Below are 15801 nucleotides of genomic sequence, written 5' to 3'. Positions count from 1 at the left end.
AGAGAGGAGATGTACTGTATGCAGCATTAGGGAGATGGATTGTGTGTAGTGGTCTCCAATTTTAAATGGAAAAAGAAATGAAATGGTGAAATTGTACTCAAACCCATTTTCTCATGGCTAAACTATATCTGGAACACCCTAATGAAGAAAGCCCCTCAGGTTAAAAGGTAATGGTCTAGACATGCTGACAATGTGCCCTAGAGTAATATAGTACTGTAAGCGTTACAGAAATAGTCTGTCATTCTCTGGAATGCAGCACACAGAGATGCTCTCAGACTTGAATAGCTTTTTGTAAAAAGAATGTTGCTGAAATTATAGAATGAAATATATATTTGAAAAACAAAAATAGAATTTGTTCATATACCGCATATAACGTTAACCGGCAGTACTATCTCAAGTTCCTTCTCACCACCTCTTATGCTGTGAGTGTATTTGTACAGAGCTGTAGTAGATCTCCCTGTTTTCATTTTTTTTTCAGAAAAATAACATAAAGCGCCAAATGTGACCCAGACTGAAAAGAAAAACGACGTTACACATTCAGAATAATTTGCTACTGTATTATAAAATGTAACCTCGATCGCACTTTGAAATGGATACTGATTCTTTAAATTCTTTCCTGCCTGTTTCAGGAAATAGTGAGATCCTGCTGATATTGAAGTACAATGTGCCTAAAGTTCACTTCTAAACACTTGCCTTCTTCACTCTGAAAGTCATCTGCATTCTCTTTACAATTCGGAGCCACCAGAGATCTCCCTAATCTGGGAGATCTGATCCGGTATCATTGGGAAAAATCCATGATAATAATTCTGCTATTCAGATTGGAGACAGGCCTGTGCACCAGAACCCCCCCCCCCCCCCCCCGTCACTATTACTATCTCCCCTCACTCCTCACCCCCCTCTCGAATCCTCTCAGCCAGGAAAGAGGGAATAAAGGCCTTAGCTTATAAAATTGCCTGTTTATGTCTTTCAAAGAAGAAGAAGAGCAGAACTTGTGGTTATTAAAGTTTCTTTAATCACCAAAATAAGCAAATGATTAGTGTTTGTTATCTTTGCTCGTGCAGAAGACGAAGTGCTCAGTCCCGGTGGTGTTGAATGCTGGCCCCAGGTGGCTTCTGGATGTGACTTGGCAGGGAGCAGAAGACAACAAAAACAACTGTGTTGTGTACAGCAAAGGTAAGCGCGAGCATTCGTTATCTTGCTTTTGCTGCAATTAAAGAGACAGGACCCTCTTCGAATTCTTGCTCCGTGCATTTAAATGTTTAAAAATGTTATGTATTGGTCCGCCTTCGAGGTCCAGTGTGCAGTGTGCACCTTTGCACTTTTTCATATTGCAGTTTTTTTAAATATCATTGTAGATTAAGCCGTCTTTGTTGGTGTGTTTTGCCATGTCTGTTTAAAACAGATGCCAGATTTCCGATGCCTGTATTGTAAGTATCTCTATGTTGTTTCCTCCACCAACCCAGAAGGTTCACAGGAATGCACAGGCTGTCACAAACGTGTGCTGATTTTGTTTATTTGTACTCAGTCCTTCAAATACACAGTGAATGAAATACGATTTACCAATTACCAAACTTTAGCTGCCATGAGAAATGTCTGAGTCTCGTTAAAGAAGTTAGAAAAAGGTTTAAACATCTAACACTCACACACAAAAAATTTTAATTAGTGGCTCAATCTTAAGATTTCCTTTTTGAAAACTGTTACTGTATTTCTCCTTTACTTATTCGGTTTCCTACTTGTCAGCCTATTTTTGGTTAATCGCTTACAAATAATTATTTTTGTATATTATTGTGTTCATTATTGTAATAATGAACACAATAATATACTGAAATATAATATTTCAGATCATGAACTGGCTGAGATCTTATTGCTTTTTGTTTTTGTATGACACCATGTTGTAGGCCTACTATTGTATACAGTCAAGTGTGAAATAGAATTTATACTTATATACTTATACTTATAGAATTTATACTAGATCTAGTAATGAATTTCTATGCAAAAAACTATTTTGCCTATTTCTTTTTCCATAAAGCTGGGGTAACATTCAGTGACATTACCCCTCGTATGATAATAATAAAGTATGGGTCATGATCAGTGACAAATACCTCTATATTTTTTTTATAAATCATTAATAATATGTATGATTTAGTGTATTAATGTATAATAACAATGAGCAAATAGGCCTTACAGTAGTATAATATAAATATATTAATTTTATATACCTTAAAGTATAACAGCAGTATAATAGTCAGAGACAATCTTTTATGATCTTGTTCACCTACTATTTTTTGGTTTTGTTATTTTCAGTCATTTAATTTTATTGTGTTTGTGCGCTTTATGTATTGCGGAACATTTTGAGGTAAATATTTTATACTGTATTACTTTTAAAAACAACATTTATTATGACAGATATGAAATATAGTAAGAAAACTGGCCTGCTTTGCATTGCTTTTGTTTTACTGCGAGGTTTAATGCAGAACCTTTTGTAGAAAGTGGATTTACTATAAATGTAATGTCTTGAGCCTCTTTCATTGCTGGATGTTTGTGCAATGTTCTGTTCTTCTCCTCTTCTCCATGGAGATTTTACATCTCTCAGATCCGATGGCTGTTGACACAATTAGCAATCAGTAGAGTGTTTCATATTGAAGAACTGTAGCCCTTCAAATCAATACAATACTTCCTTAGATGTCACTTAACATGTTTGAAATTATGTGTCTGTGTATATATATTATACTGTATATTATTATTAAGAAGCTACGCGGAAAACCAAATAAGAAATACCCTTTTGAGACGGATATGCCTTTAGGTAGGATTTAATGCAGTAACAGATTCAGATAATCTAATAGAGTGTGGCAGGGCATTCCAGACACTTGGGGAAGAAATAGCTCTGGCCTTTTATGTTCAAAGCTTGGTTGAGTAAATCTTCGTTGACAAAATTCCAGAACTAAAAATGTATATTTTGTGCACCCTAACCAAGGCTCACAGTTCTCAAAGTTGTTTTAATGGAGAGAATTTTCAACATATCCCATTGTTTGAGGGTGCTGTGATATTTGCAGTGATCAATTTGTTTTCGAGAGTTTATGTGTCAGTCTAAAGTAGCAAAAAGCATAAATAGGGTTGTGAAACAACAAACAATGGGTGAAGAGGGAAAGTAAAGGAACATACATTTTTTCAGCACAGATGCTATTGGTGGTTTTTTATTAGAAATCTGAATTATGAGCATATTATAATGGCAACACTTGATGTTTTTGGCTTGACTTAAATTTTGCTTAGTTGAAGCTTACTTCACCAGCTCACCATAAAAACGTGCACCAGCCATCTGCTGTAATATAGCCTCACATATGCTGCTCAAAAACAACAAAGAAGTTGTATCAAAATTTAAAAACCTTGTTTATTAAATAAGAAAAACCTGTCGAGGAGCCAGTACATAAACAGAAATGGAAAATAAATGAGCACAGTCAATTAAATTACTATGGAATTATTGTCTGTTGGAAATTGTGTTGCTAGTGGGCAAATTGAACTTTGGAGTTATCCACCCAGGTATCTTCTACTGACTGCACTCTGTACCTTCTCAGCAGGGTTTAGTTAGACACAGTGAGGCAAATCAGCCCCAGCTACAGAGCTTCTTCTTCTGTCTCCACCCTGATGGTGAATAAGTCTCTCATATGTGAATTTGCCAATACATAGCAAAGAACTCTGCCATAATGAGATACACCTCTTCATTTAGGGTCCAAATGTACAAAATGTGGAACTTGATTTTGAATAACTTGGGTTATCACTCTAAGAAGGATAACCTTGCTAAGATTTATTTTGTATTGCCACATTGGTAACTAACTAATGGCTGAACATTGTGCCTTGACAAAACATTAATTTAAAATTGCTTTTCTCTCGTTAAAGATCTTTTTTTTATTTCCCCTCTTTCATTTTAGGGCAGGCGCGGTCTCTGTAACAATCGTAACATGCTTGTTTCTGCTTAACATGGTCAAAGACTGCTAAACAGGGTTTATCATCTCATCATGTCGAAGATGATTTAAAGAGACATAAGTTGTTTTACTGCTTACTTTTTTTCTGACTAGATTTACAGCTGAAATGGAGTTTCTTCTCCTCAAAGTGAATCTGTGGCAGAACTGGGATTTGCTTCCCGGATTTTCACACTCCCAATTCTCATCTACTAATCACTAGACTGCACTGGGGAGTTATCCTCTTAACCGGCTACTTAACTTTGTGCTCTTTATCGTGAAATCATTAAAGTTTTGATAAGCTGTTAAAGAAGATTATGCAGTTCTTTAAAATTCTAATCTTTTCGTATTTCAAAAATATATGAAACAAAAAGAGTAATAATGAGATTTCTACCCTGTTTTCTGAAGGATTTAGGATTTTTCATTTTCAGTAGTGTTTGTAGTGTACCTTATCCTTGTGTCATTTGAAGTTATTTCTGTTGGCAGCCTAAATGTGTACTGTATAGGCCTTTGTCTCTTCAAGCTATAATATGACCACCAATAGTCCACCATTTAATTAATTATTTCTTAAATGTGTGTTTGCTCAGCTCTGTACATTCATATAAGATGAAAACAAAATGGATTTTAGTTCTGGATTTGCAAAATTAATTTTCGTATTTCTAAAGGCTTGAGATTAAGTTTTGTATTACAGTATAACCTGCAACAGTACAAAAAAAAACTGACCTATTTTTTCCACAAAACACGGTTTTTAGACGATAATCAGAAGTCTTATGTACAAATGCTTCTATGACTTTTGTAGTTTAAAAGATGCTTGGCTGTGATTCTTTCAGCAACAGTAAGCAAGAGTTAGGAAAAGGTATCACTAATATTTATTGCACACTATTTGATATTTAGTGTCTGTTTTCCTCAAACGTCAGTCATGTTATTCAAAACTGTGGCAAATCTCTATTTACATGCAGTTAAACAGTTTTTAACTGAAATTAAATGTTGCTGGCTGAGATCCTAATCAACCTGACATTCATGGGCTCTGTGTTTCAAAATTGAAGTAATGTTACTTTTTGGACTGATGCCAGTGTTGAACCCAGTGAGCCCTTGATTAGTAATGAAGATAGGCATATTTTCTTATCTGGCTTTAAAATTAGATGTGTCCTAGATGTGAGTATAATAACTGTCCGTAGACCCTTAAAAGGAAAACTCTTTTTGTCGTAAAGAAGTGAAGAAGTGATCATCTGAAGTGACATTTTTTAATTTTGACTCTTTTTGATGAGACCTTTATTTAAGATGTTTTTGTAGTTAGGTTTTTATGAAATCTTATCAAAGAGAAGTGGGTTTTACACAACTCTTTTCTGCTATTTTGAATTCTTAAACACCACACCATTTGTGTGTGTGGGACTTTTTTTTTACAACTGTTTTCATCACCAGGCTTGAATATCTAAACGTCCTGCAGAGTATGTTATTTTGTAACATTTAATGTTATTTAAGTAAAGGCTGAGTGGAAGTGTGATAACAAAAACATTCTGGCATAATGTATTCTGCAATACATCCACTCAGCTGCAAGTTCATGGTTTAAATACTGTACTGTACATCACAGTGAACGTGAACAGCTTAAACAGGCACAAACTGTATTACCACATCCATTTCTACTTGTCCTTGAACATCTTATATGCATCGTCTGTCAAAAGAAGAGGGTAGACTAGATATGTCTGAAACTGATGATCAGTGCAAAGCTAGCAAAATCCCATACGCAATTACTTGATGTTTAAATGTGATGGATCTTACAGTATCCGTCAGCTTATCCATTTGATGTGGTATCATGTTGGTAATGTGTGGTCAGTAATTTCTTTTTACTTGTTTTTGATTATGCTGGAGATAACATTTGTCCTTCTGAGTGCAGGATGTAAAAAAGCAATAAAATTAAGTTGTACTCTCTGGGCCATGAAACATATGGCATGATTCTGTTAATCAAGTGCAAAACATGTCTCACAAATGCAAATTTTACTAAGACAACAAAAGTAAAATTTTGTTTTACTTTTTAATAATAGCTTGTAATAAAAGCTACTGTATACTGTATAGAGTACAAAAATTCACCTTTGTTGTATAAGTTACTGGGCTTTCAGTAGCAGGACTTCATGTTGTGTACAGGAAGCAAATACTAAAGTCAAGGTGCACAAAATGCAGTTAGAAGTTTTATTTGTTAGCATTATGCAGTTTTATTGTTAGCATCTTTACTATGTGACCTACTATAAAAGCCTTCTGAAAATGTAGGGCTTTCACTAAAAGAGAGACAAGAAGAGAGCTTTTCTCATTGATTTGAAAAACTATACTTCAATGTGCTTTCACTGTGTATGAAAACATTGTCCATTTTCGATGATTGCCTGTGCTTGCTTACACTTTGCTATAATAAAAGCTATTTACAATAAAACACATACGTGGATTTCCTTACATTTTCATCCATGTGAAGTTAGCTTAGGGTAAGCCATCTTTTAAAAGTCTGAAAGTTTGTCTGATATTAATGAGCCGTGCAGTACTAGGAGAAACATCAAAATAGTAGCGTTTCAATATATATTGAAGTGGAAGTATTTCAAACCACAAGGTTTGGAAGGACTCAAACCCAGATTTCCAGATTTCACAAATTTCTGTATTATTTAGAAATGTGTACTATGATGTATATTTGATGTATAACCAGGCGCTGGATGCAATGTGTTCAAAGAACATAAATCTAAAGCAAGTCAAATGATTGCATTTGTGTTCAGCACCCTTCAAAGACCAGTTACTGGAGAACAGATCTTGCAGACACTGACCCCAGTTGAAAGAGGTATTTCATTGCAAAATATTGAACCAATTTGACAAACACAGACACAGCCTGCGTTGTTTTTTGTCTTTTACCAAATTAAACCAAATAATACCATCTTCTGAAAGAAGAGAAAATAAGGTTAACTGTACATTTTCTTAAAGCAATTAGTATTTTTTTATCCCTTCTGGTCTGTTTGTTATGGTACCATGGTTGTAACTGACCCATTTCGAATGTTTTAAATCCTCAATGATGAATTCATTTAAACAAATGTTAAACTCTTATTCTTCCTGAAACTTTTTGTTTGTTTCACACAGTCATGTCTGTGGTACTGTGTACTGTGCCAAGGAGCTACAGGTACCTTCATGCCGAAGATGTTATTTATTTATAGGCTATTAACACAACACCCAATACTCACTCAAAACAGAGTTAACCTGTAATAGCTGGAATGGGATTGCTAATGTGGCACTCATACATACAAAAAGGTAACGAAACCAAATAAAGCAAATATTGATCAATACAAGTCTTATTTGTATACTATTACAATGTAAGGTCATACAAATCTCAGACCTAAACTAGTTGTCACTATAACTTAATAAAAGGTACTGTACTGTAGCTTAAAATTGTTAAGAGTTCTTTTGACAAAGAATTGCAGGAATATATAAGAACAGATCATATTATATTGTATATTTAGATTTTCAGAAGAGTTGTGATCAAGTTCCTCATTAGATAGAAATTCTTAAATTGTAGGTGGTGCGTCCTCAAGGAAATCTATGCGTTTGGACTGAAAACTGTAACATGGATAGAAATCAGTAGCGATAAGAGGTGAATGCTCAAAATAGGGTGATGTACTGTAGTTAATGATGTCCCAGTGGGTTTTGTAATAGCACAATGCCTCTTTTTAATTGAGATCAATGATCTAGATTCTGTTATATTTAAGATGGTACTTTGTGTTGTTTATATTATTCCTTTTTTTGGTATTTGAAAGATGTAATAACACAGCATTTGCAGATTTACCACATTAGATAATTAGCATTGTAGAAGATGCAAAAGAAATGTATTAAGATTAACTCTAGATATAATCTGAGACTGGCTGGTTAGATTTAATGTAGAAAAGTGCAGAGTTCCAACCATCTAGCAAAAATCTAAACTAGAATATAAAAAGTACTGTATAGAATTTAAATCAATTAAATGTTTTGTTCAATTCACTGGTGAGACTTTAATCTATATTATCTTCAATGGTGTTGCTCTCTTAAATGTATTATCCAACTTTTATTCTTTATTGTAATAATGGGAGTTAAGGGGAGATTGAAAAAATAATAGTAGGCCACAACAGCATTTGGTAGTTCTCATTGTTTCTTTGACGCCGTTACTGAAAAAGCTTACGGAAGGAGTTCCACCTCCTTTTCAATGTAATTCTTAAATTCTGTTTGTGTTAAATAATTTTGATGGATTTTGATAATGCTTATCACTGAGATTTTGTAGTTTAGAATGCTACTGTTTGACAGCACACTCCAGCTATAGCTCAAACCCTCACTTGTGTCCATTTCACAGCTTGGAACTGCTTTTTCCAAAGTTGCACAGAGTGGTTAACAGTAAATCTGTTTTTATTTCTGCTTGTTTCCCCATCACACCATTCAACAGTATCCAAACACTGGGTCAGTTTAGACTCTGTCCTGTAAGTGGAATCAAACATACTTATTCTGTTTTAGTACTACTGTACTGTACTGTATATGCTTAGCATATCTTTCACAATTTTACTTGACTGAAAAACTGAAGTAAATTCAATACATTACATTAAGCATACATTCAGCTTGAATTTTAAGGCTAATGAGAAAAATACCTGAGCAATAATTTCTTTACATTTTTTTAGTTGTGGCATATAGTAGCTAGTTCCTTTTTTTTGTAACAGCAGCCTTAGAACCAGTTCTGCAGTTCATACTTCAGCCAGCCATTACTAAAACTCTCAACTCCACTGCAGAAACTCATTATCAAAAAATCCACCTGGAACAACCACAATGTGGTTCTCCACACTTCAGGAGCTTCTTTTAACAACTGGAGTTTTAGAAATTGGCAGCGCAAATGTAGAGTAATTACCAAATACAGTTAATGTATGCGCGGGTCTTTTTTTCTCAAAGACTTTTCACCCCATTTCTGAAAACCATGACTGAAAATTACAAAAACAGACAGAAATAAACATGCAAACTGATTTGCCCTTTCTTGGACTTGAATTATTTTTTTAGCTGTATAAGTTTTCTGTTTAAATTGTGATCTTTACTATGCAATTCAGCAATAACTATTGTGCTATCCACTACATGCATGTACCATAGACTGTAGTAATTGGAAGAGCTGTAGTGATGTGAAAATTAAACATAAATTCAACCTAAGAAAAATGTACCCTGTACTGTATTTCTTTAAGTAAAACTAAAGTATATAAGCTTTTACATTTTTATTCGGGGAATTTTGACAGTACGGTATTTGGAAACTTCCTGACTTTGAGTTAGACCAGTTCTTTCAACATTGCATCTTCTACTTTACTAATATTAATAAGGCATTGTGTTTATACTGTGTAACACCTTCCATTCCAGAGGATCTTAAAGCACTTTACACACAGAAGAAGAGTCTTTCCTATGCGGTAGAGAATCCACAGCTCCACAGCTGCCATTATTCACCTCTATCACCACTTACCGCAGATCAGGTGGAGGAGTGGGAACTGACTTAACCAACTGAATTAAGGGAGAAATGTACAGTAGGTAGGCCAGGATGTGCAAGCCCAGCTTTACCCAGTGACACTGAAATCTCAACTCTTATGTAGATCTGTAATGACCTGGTCCCTGGTCAAATTTCCTAGTGCGCTGAATTTGGAAATCATTTAGAAGAGTTACATATTTTTAAAGCCTGACACATTTATGCAACCATTTATATACAGTAGCTGGGTATTTTACTCGAGCAACTTGGGCAAAGTACCTTGATCAATGGTGCATCGGCAATGTCTCTTCTGGGGCAATAACCCACAACGTTCCAGTTGTTCTATAAGCTCAAAATGCTAACCACTGCTCCAAACTCCAGTACTATTCACTTCTTACAGCAGTTACCTGGAGTTCCTTAGAGGTCTCCCCTAGTGCAAAGCAGATCAAACCATGCTGACTTTCTGAGATCTGATTAAATACGTTTACAGAGTGTGAACACTGCCCTCATAAGGTGATAACATTGCTGTAACCAGTTTTAAGCCAAAATTAGCTATTGTCCCCATTTCAGATTTTTCCTGTCCTGGGATATGTACCTTCTCTGAAAAAAAATAAAAAAGAAAGAAGAGGTTCTTCAAAAAGTGAAAGAAAGTAAAATAAAATTGCCTGTATGACTGAATTTTGAGGATATTGCATTGAAAAAAAGCAACTAAGAATTTATGTTCATCACAACTTTGTAGTGTTTTGTGCTGTATATGAAGTTACTTAAATAACAATTTTCTAATATTCCATTCCTGCGTTCTGAAAATTTGCATAAACAATGACCAATGCAAAGCCAGTTTCCTTTCCCCATCCACATCTTCATGGAACTGATGGATTGTCACATTATATTATTTTTTGCTTAAGAAGTTGTTTTCCTCACATCATTTTCCCAGGTATTTCAATAATTCTCATATCAATCACAGTTTCTGCTGCATACATGAGTTATTCACTTGCACAGCAATAATATAACTCAGTGCTGCGGACCTAAGAATTGGAAATTTACTGCCCCTGTTTTGCTTACTGAAGAGTGTTGTTTGTTTTTGCTGAGGTATATGAAATAAAGCTCCTAAGTTCATGTGGCTTAGCAGGAGTCCTTCAGTTTGTGGCTACACTATGTTAAAATGCTGCATAAATTATACATAGTTATTTAAAAAGGGATTTTGATTTAAAAAATACAATACAATTTATATGTATCTTTATGGACAGCACAAAGCACATTATGGTTTCAAGGGATATTTTAAACAGTTAAGGAGATTTAATTGTTTAATTTAAACATTCCCTTTGAAAAGACTGCAGGAAATAGGAGGTACTAAGGTTATTATCTGTTATCTGGAACATAGAGACTGAATAATAACTAAACAACTGACACAATGTAAAATTTCATTATCAGTGTATTAAAACAAAATTGTACCCTAAAGGAGTCTCCACCACAGCTCTGAGCTGCAGTGTAATTATGTTTAATTAAAATACAACAGAGATCAACAGAATCGTTTTCATTAGGAAATTATTAATGATTCTGCTGCAACAATAATTGATTGCACTGTGCCACAGGATAACTCTATACGGTCAGACTGTCATGGCAAACTATCACACTCTGAACAGTTACTGCATCCTGTGGAAGCTCTGCAGGGTTCAGTGTGCACTGTAGGGTGGGAACAGAATGTAATGTCTTGTGCCACTTTCCTTTAAACTCAATAACCACATAGAAACCATGTATCTAGGATGCCCACTATACTCACAAATAATACCAAAGTTCTATTTATTATCCCAGTTATCTCCATAGGAGACTGGAGTAGAATATATATACTGTATATATTTTTCAAATTACACTGAAACTTTAAGCAATTAATCCAGCTGTCTGTACATAAATCATCGGCAGGGGAAAAACAGTATTCTGTTAAAAAATGTTTTTGTTTTTTCACCGATTAACCCACCCAGTAAGAGAAATTCAAAAGACATCTATCCTTTTGTCCCTAAGATTACAGTGTTCTTTTGTGTTTTTCCTATTTTGTTTATACCGTCAGAAAGAAACATGCATCCTTGTTTGGAAAGCGTGATTTCTAACCAGATGGCTACCTTTGAGCTAATCCCTTGGCTTTTTAAACATGATGTTAAAGAAGTAATCCAAAACCTGTATTTATATAATGTAGTATAAAATTGTGCTCATTCTAAAATTGTTATTGTAATTAGTAGGTGTGAAAAGCCACACTTATTATCTTATCATGTAAAGAATTGCAAATCAAGTGGGTTGACAATGTTCTTGATAAAAATCCATCATTTTCACAGTAAAATAACAAGGAGTGGGAGGTGGTGTGAATCACCAAAAGGGTTTTAGGGACAAAAGCTCGACATGTGAAAGTATTAAAAAAGGTACCACAGAATTTGTTTTATTGCATTTTTGCCAGTAGTTTATATTAGTGACTGATGTGGGCTGTGTGAAGCCAGTAATCCAGGTAAATGATTAACCCTTGGCTCTTTGTTTACTTATTCTACCTTAATGTCTTCAGATTTTAGTGATTTTAATGGATTCAAGTGCTGTCTAATTTGGTTTAAATTACCAGGTCTTCAATTCCCAGGTCAGTATCACTTACATTAATCTTAGACACTTCAACAGGACAGCATGTTTACACTGCTAACAAAAATATGACCACAGCTGTAAATCCCATAAAAATCCTCTATTTCGTAATAGTACAAAACACGGTGGCCGTGCAAGATATTTTCATCGTGCAAAGTAATAATTTATTAAAATGCTTTGTATTGTGTTCCCTTTTATTAAATTGGGTTTTTACTACTGTGTCATTCTGTAATATTTGAGTATCGCGTGGTACAGTATATCATAACCTTACTTTACACAAAAAAACATTGTGTACTTTTTACTTTTATTGGATAGAAGAGAGGCTGCAAATTGGAGGAGGCCATCTGAGGATCTCATCCAGCCATTCCTTGAAAAACTCAAAAGGTTGAGGTAGTGTGGAAAAAGCTAACCAGCCTTTTAGTTGAAGCTGATACCCTAGCTTCTTTCAGGATCCTTCAGTCAATTAAATATCAACTACCAAACAGGCTGGATGGACCAAATGGTCTCCTCTCATTTGTAACCTTTCTAATGCTGTTATCTCAGGTTGCCAGCTTCAACAACATGGCTGGGTAGCTTTTTCCATATTACTACAACCTTTTGAGTGATGAAGTACCTTCTGTTCTAAGTCGTAAAAGCTCTTTCCCTTAGCACAGTCCTGCAGGTCCCACTCTTATCCATCCCATAGCACACTTAGCTAAGTCTAAGAAATTTACAGCACCCTGTCCCTCTCCCCCCACAGACATACTGTACAGTACATATCACCACCACAAAAATAAATTATCATTAGTGTTTTCAATTAAGCTTATTTCAATGCTTAATCTGAGCTTTGCCCTAATGTGCACTTCCTTATCGAGGCAGGAATTGCTCTAACTGAATCGCTGTAAAAAAATTGCAACTTTAATCTCCACATTAATAGCATTAGAACTTGGCCTGTGTCTTGTGTATGCACCTACTGTAACATGCAACACAGCACTTTGGTAACTTGATAAACCTAAAATACTGTATATATACGATATTTAATTAATTCATTTCATTTTTCTCATTTGTGACTTTTCCAAACTTCTGCTGCACACTCCTTGATGTCAGAAGGCACACCTGTAGTGAAACATTGCTAACGTTTCACTGTCGATACTGAGTCTACTGGTTTGATTTTGTCATTAGGGATTTTGAATACTTGAATATAATCCCCTTTAAGTGTTCTCTGTTCAAGACTAAAGAGAATCAGATAAGATGATAAAATAGACAATGAGAGATGACAGGGATGGTACTGACACTGGTTTGGTTTTTATTCATAAAGAACCAGAGCTCTTGAGAATGATTTCCTTAATGGTTTCCTTCTTTTTGAACATGAGTTTGGACCAGTAAAGTTGTGTGCACTACACAGCTACACACCAGGCTCGAGTAAATCCTTCACATTAAAACAAAGTACAGTATGTGTACACTATATCTTTAGATCTGAAGTAGCAATATCTATGCGCGCATGACAATCCTAGTGCTTTACTAGGAAAAGAGAGGGAGGACCTAGAGGGCAGAATGCAACTAGGACATGTGTGCACAAAATACTTAAAATTACAGTTGAATGGAGAGGTCTTCTCCACTTTGAAATCATAGAAACCCTTTAATGCATTTCTAAATTTAGGAAATGAAACCAATTATATCTCAAAATAGAAACACAAGCACTGGGTCCTTTGATCTCAATAGATAATGTAGTATGTCTTTTTTAAGCCGCAAAAACTAATGACAAACTATTTGGCTTCATTCCTCCTCATTAGTTTTACTAAACAGCATTTGTTTAACTAAAATGTTTTCTGAAAACTGATCAAATGTTTTGATTTCCACATTTTATTTAAAGGATATACAGTGTGTCTACCCTTTTACTTGGGTGAAAAAGCATGAATCCACTTTGCGCTTCCCATTGCCTGGTGAATGCAGCTATTTAATTTTTTTTCGATCTTGAATACCGATCCATCTGCTGCTAAATGATTTTCTCTCTTTGTTGGGTTGTGAGCCTTTTTGAGGTCTTCTCACTGCATATTGATTTTCTACTGTGGTCTTATTATCACAAGACATATGGCTTTAGATTCACATTGCAAGTGAAAAGTGCATTAAAGGTTGTGTATACATCATAGAATGATATTGAGCAATTTCTTTAAAAGCCTGCGCTGTCGTTCAAAATGCTGACTGAGGCTGTAATGGGGCTGATTAGCTGTTTGCAATCACTGTATGCCCACTCCCTAATGCCCTAAGTGAAAGACCAAAAAAAATCTCTAGCACAACCCTACCCTTCTAAGCCTGGATATTGCTGAAGAGTGCAAAGCAATGCTGTGTTCCAATGCCATTTGGAGCTCTTCCCTTGTCTGTGAATTCTCCGCCACTTGGCTGTAATCTCCCCACTTTTCTCTGTTGTCAGGTTGCACGCCTGCTGCTACGTCGTGGTTTCACAGCCCTGTTCATCTTACATCCACCTCCACCATTTTAATCCCTTTGACCTGAACCTCTGTGTTTCCCTGTATCAACAGCTTCTGCAGATTACATCCTCCTTCTCTCTATGCTGCTTGACTGGAGCAGTGCAGTTGGTGCCTACCAGACGGGAGGCAGTGCCTGATTTTCCCACTCATGCTGGAAGAACACCCACTCCATGTGCTGGTGTACTATAGTTTTCAGATTTGGGGAAAATCATATTCATGGGTTGCTGCGACTCCAGATTTGTTTTTCAGTGGCTCAGTGTATTTGCCTATTAGCTGTGGAATAATTTGTATAACGAACATTATAGTTTCCTGTAAAAAAATTGTAATTACTACGACGTTTCGGTGTAGTAGCAGCGGCAGTATTTTGGTATAAAATATATGAATATAATATCTCATAGTACTGTTGATGGGTCAGCAATGGTAAACCTTTGTTCGTTCGTGTTGATAAATAATCATTTGACACTGTGATTATAAGTATAATTTACTGCTCACTGTTGGTTAGACATTACTCTTCACTTTTGTAGTTTTAACTGATTATAATAAACCTGGCAGAAAAAAAGAGTTTTTAGTAAACAGCTGCTCTTTACAGTTGTAATATGAATTTCTAGCTTTAGAGTATCTTTAACATTATCCCTAATGAAGTATTTTCTTGTGTACCTGGGTGTCTTTATTTTGCAGTGGTCTAAAAATATTCGGTGACATTCTACCGCTGGCAAAAGTTACCTTTTTTAAATTACAGTTGATGCATGTGTGATGTTTTTGTTCAAGTGTACCAGATGTGTTTTATAGAGTGGGTGTCTTAGAGAACAATGCATAGAGAACTCTTGATTTTAATAGCTGGTGAAGAAATCTAAGGATCCGACTGTAGACAAAAAGGGAGACAAATCACTGAGCTCCACACTCAAGGTTTCTGTTAAACCTATCCAACGGGAGAACAGTGAAAAATATATATACACTCTATCCTGTCAAAAGGCTTTTGGCTTATCTTGAGTGACTGTCAAGGCTGGGAATTTCACGGAATGGACAGAAATATATAAAATTAATAAGCTGCTGGATGTTGTCAGGAGTTACGATGCTTCATAAATCCTAGTTTGATCATGGCGGACAAGACTTAAATCTACAGCATCCTAATGCACAAGGCAGTGTTTTGGACGGGGTTTTATTTTGTTCGCGAGATAGAACCCCTTAGCTGGTGAAATAAGATTTATCTTCCCCCTTTCCTTCATGACTGACAAATATGAAAGAGCCTAAGGGAAGCTGGCTGCCATTACCACCTTTTAAT

The 15801-nt window shown here is 35.4% G+C and overlaps 1 protein-coding gene across 1 annotated transcript in view; it reads left to right on the top strand.

Moving 5' to 3' along the window:
• The window catches only part of zfpm2a (zinc finger protein, FOG family member 2a), a 126615-nt gene that overhangs the window by 69282 nt on the left and 41532 nt on the right, over window positions 1–15801 (top strand). Inside the window, exon 5 of the mRNA XM_088928597.1 lies at window positions 1062–1173. Coding sequence (XP_088784723.1) covers window positions 1062–1173 — 112 coding nt within the window. The remainder of the gene's footprint in view (window positions 1–1061; window positions 1174–15801) is intronic.

This window comes from Atractosteus spatula, chromosome 12 (assembly GCF_055471065.1).
Source record: "Atractosteus spatula isolate fAtrSpa1 chromosome 12, fAtrSpa1.hap1, whole genome shotgun sequence".
NCBI classification, from domain to species: Eukaryota; Metazoa; Chordata; class Actinopteri; order Semionotiformes; family Lepisosteidae; genus Atractosteus; species Atractosteus spatula.
This window is presented reverse-complemented; position numbering and strand designations above follow the sequence as displayed.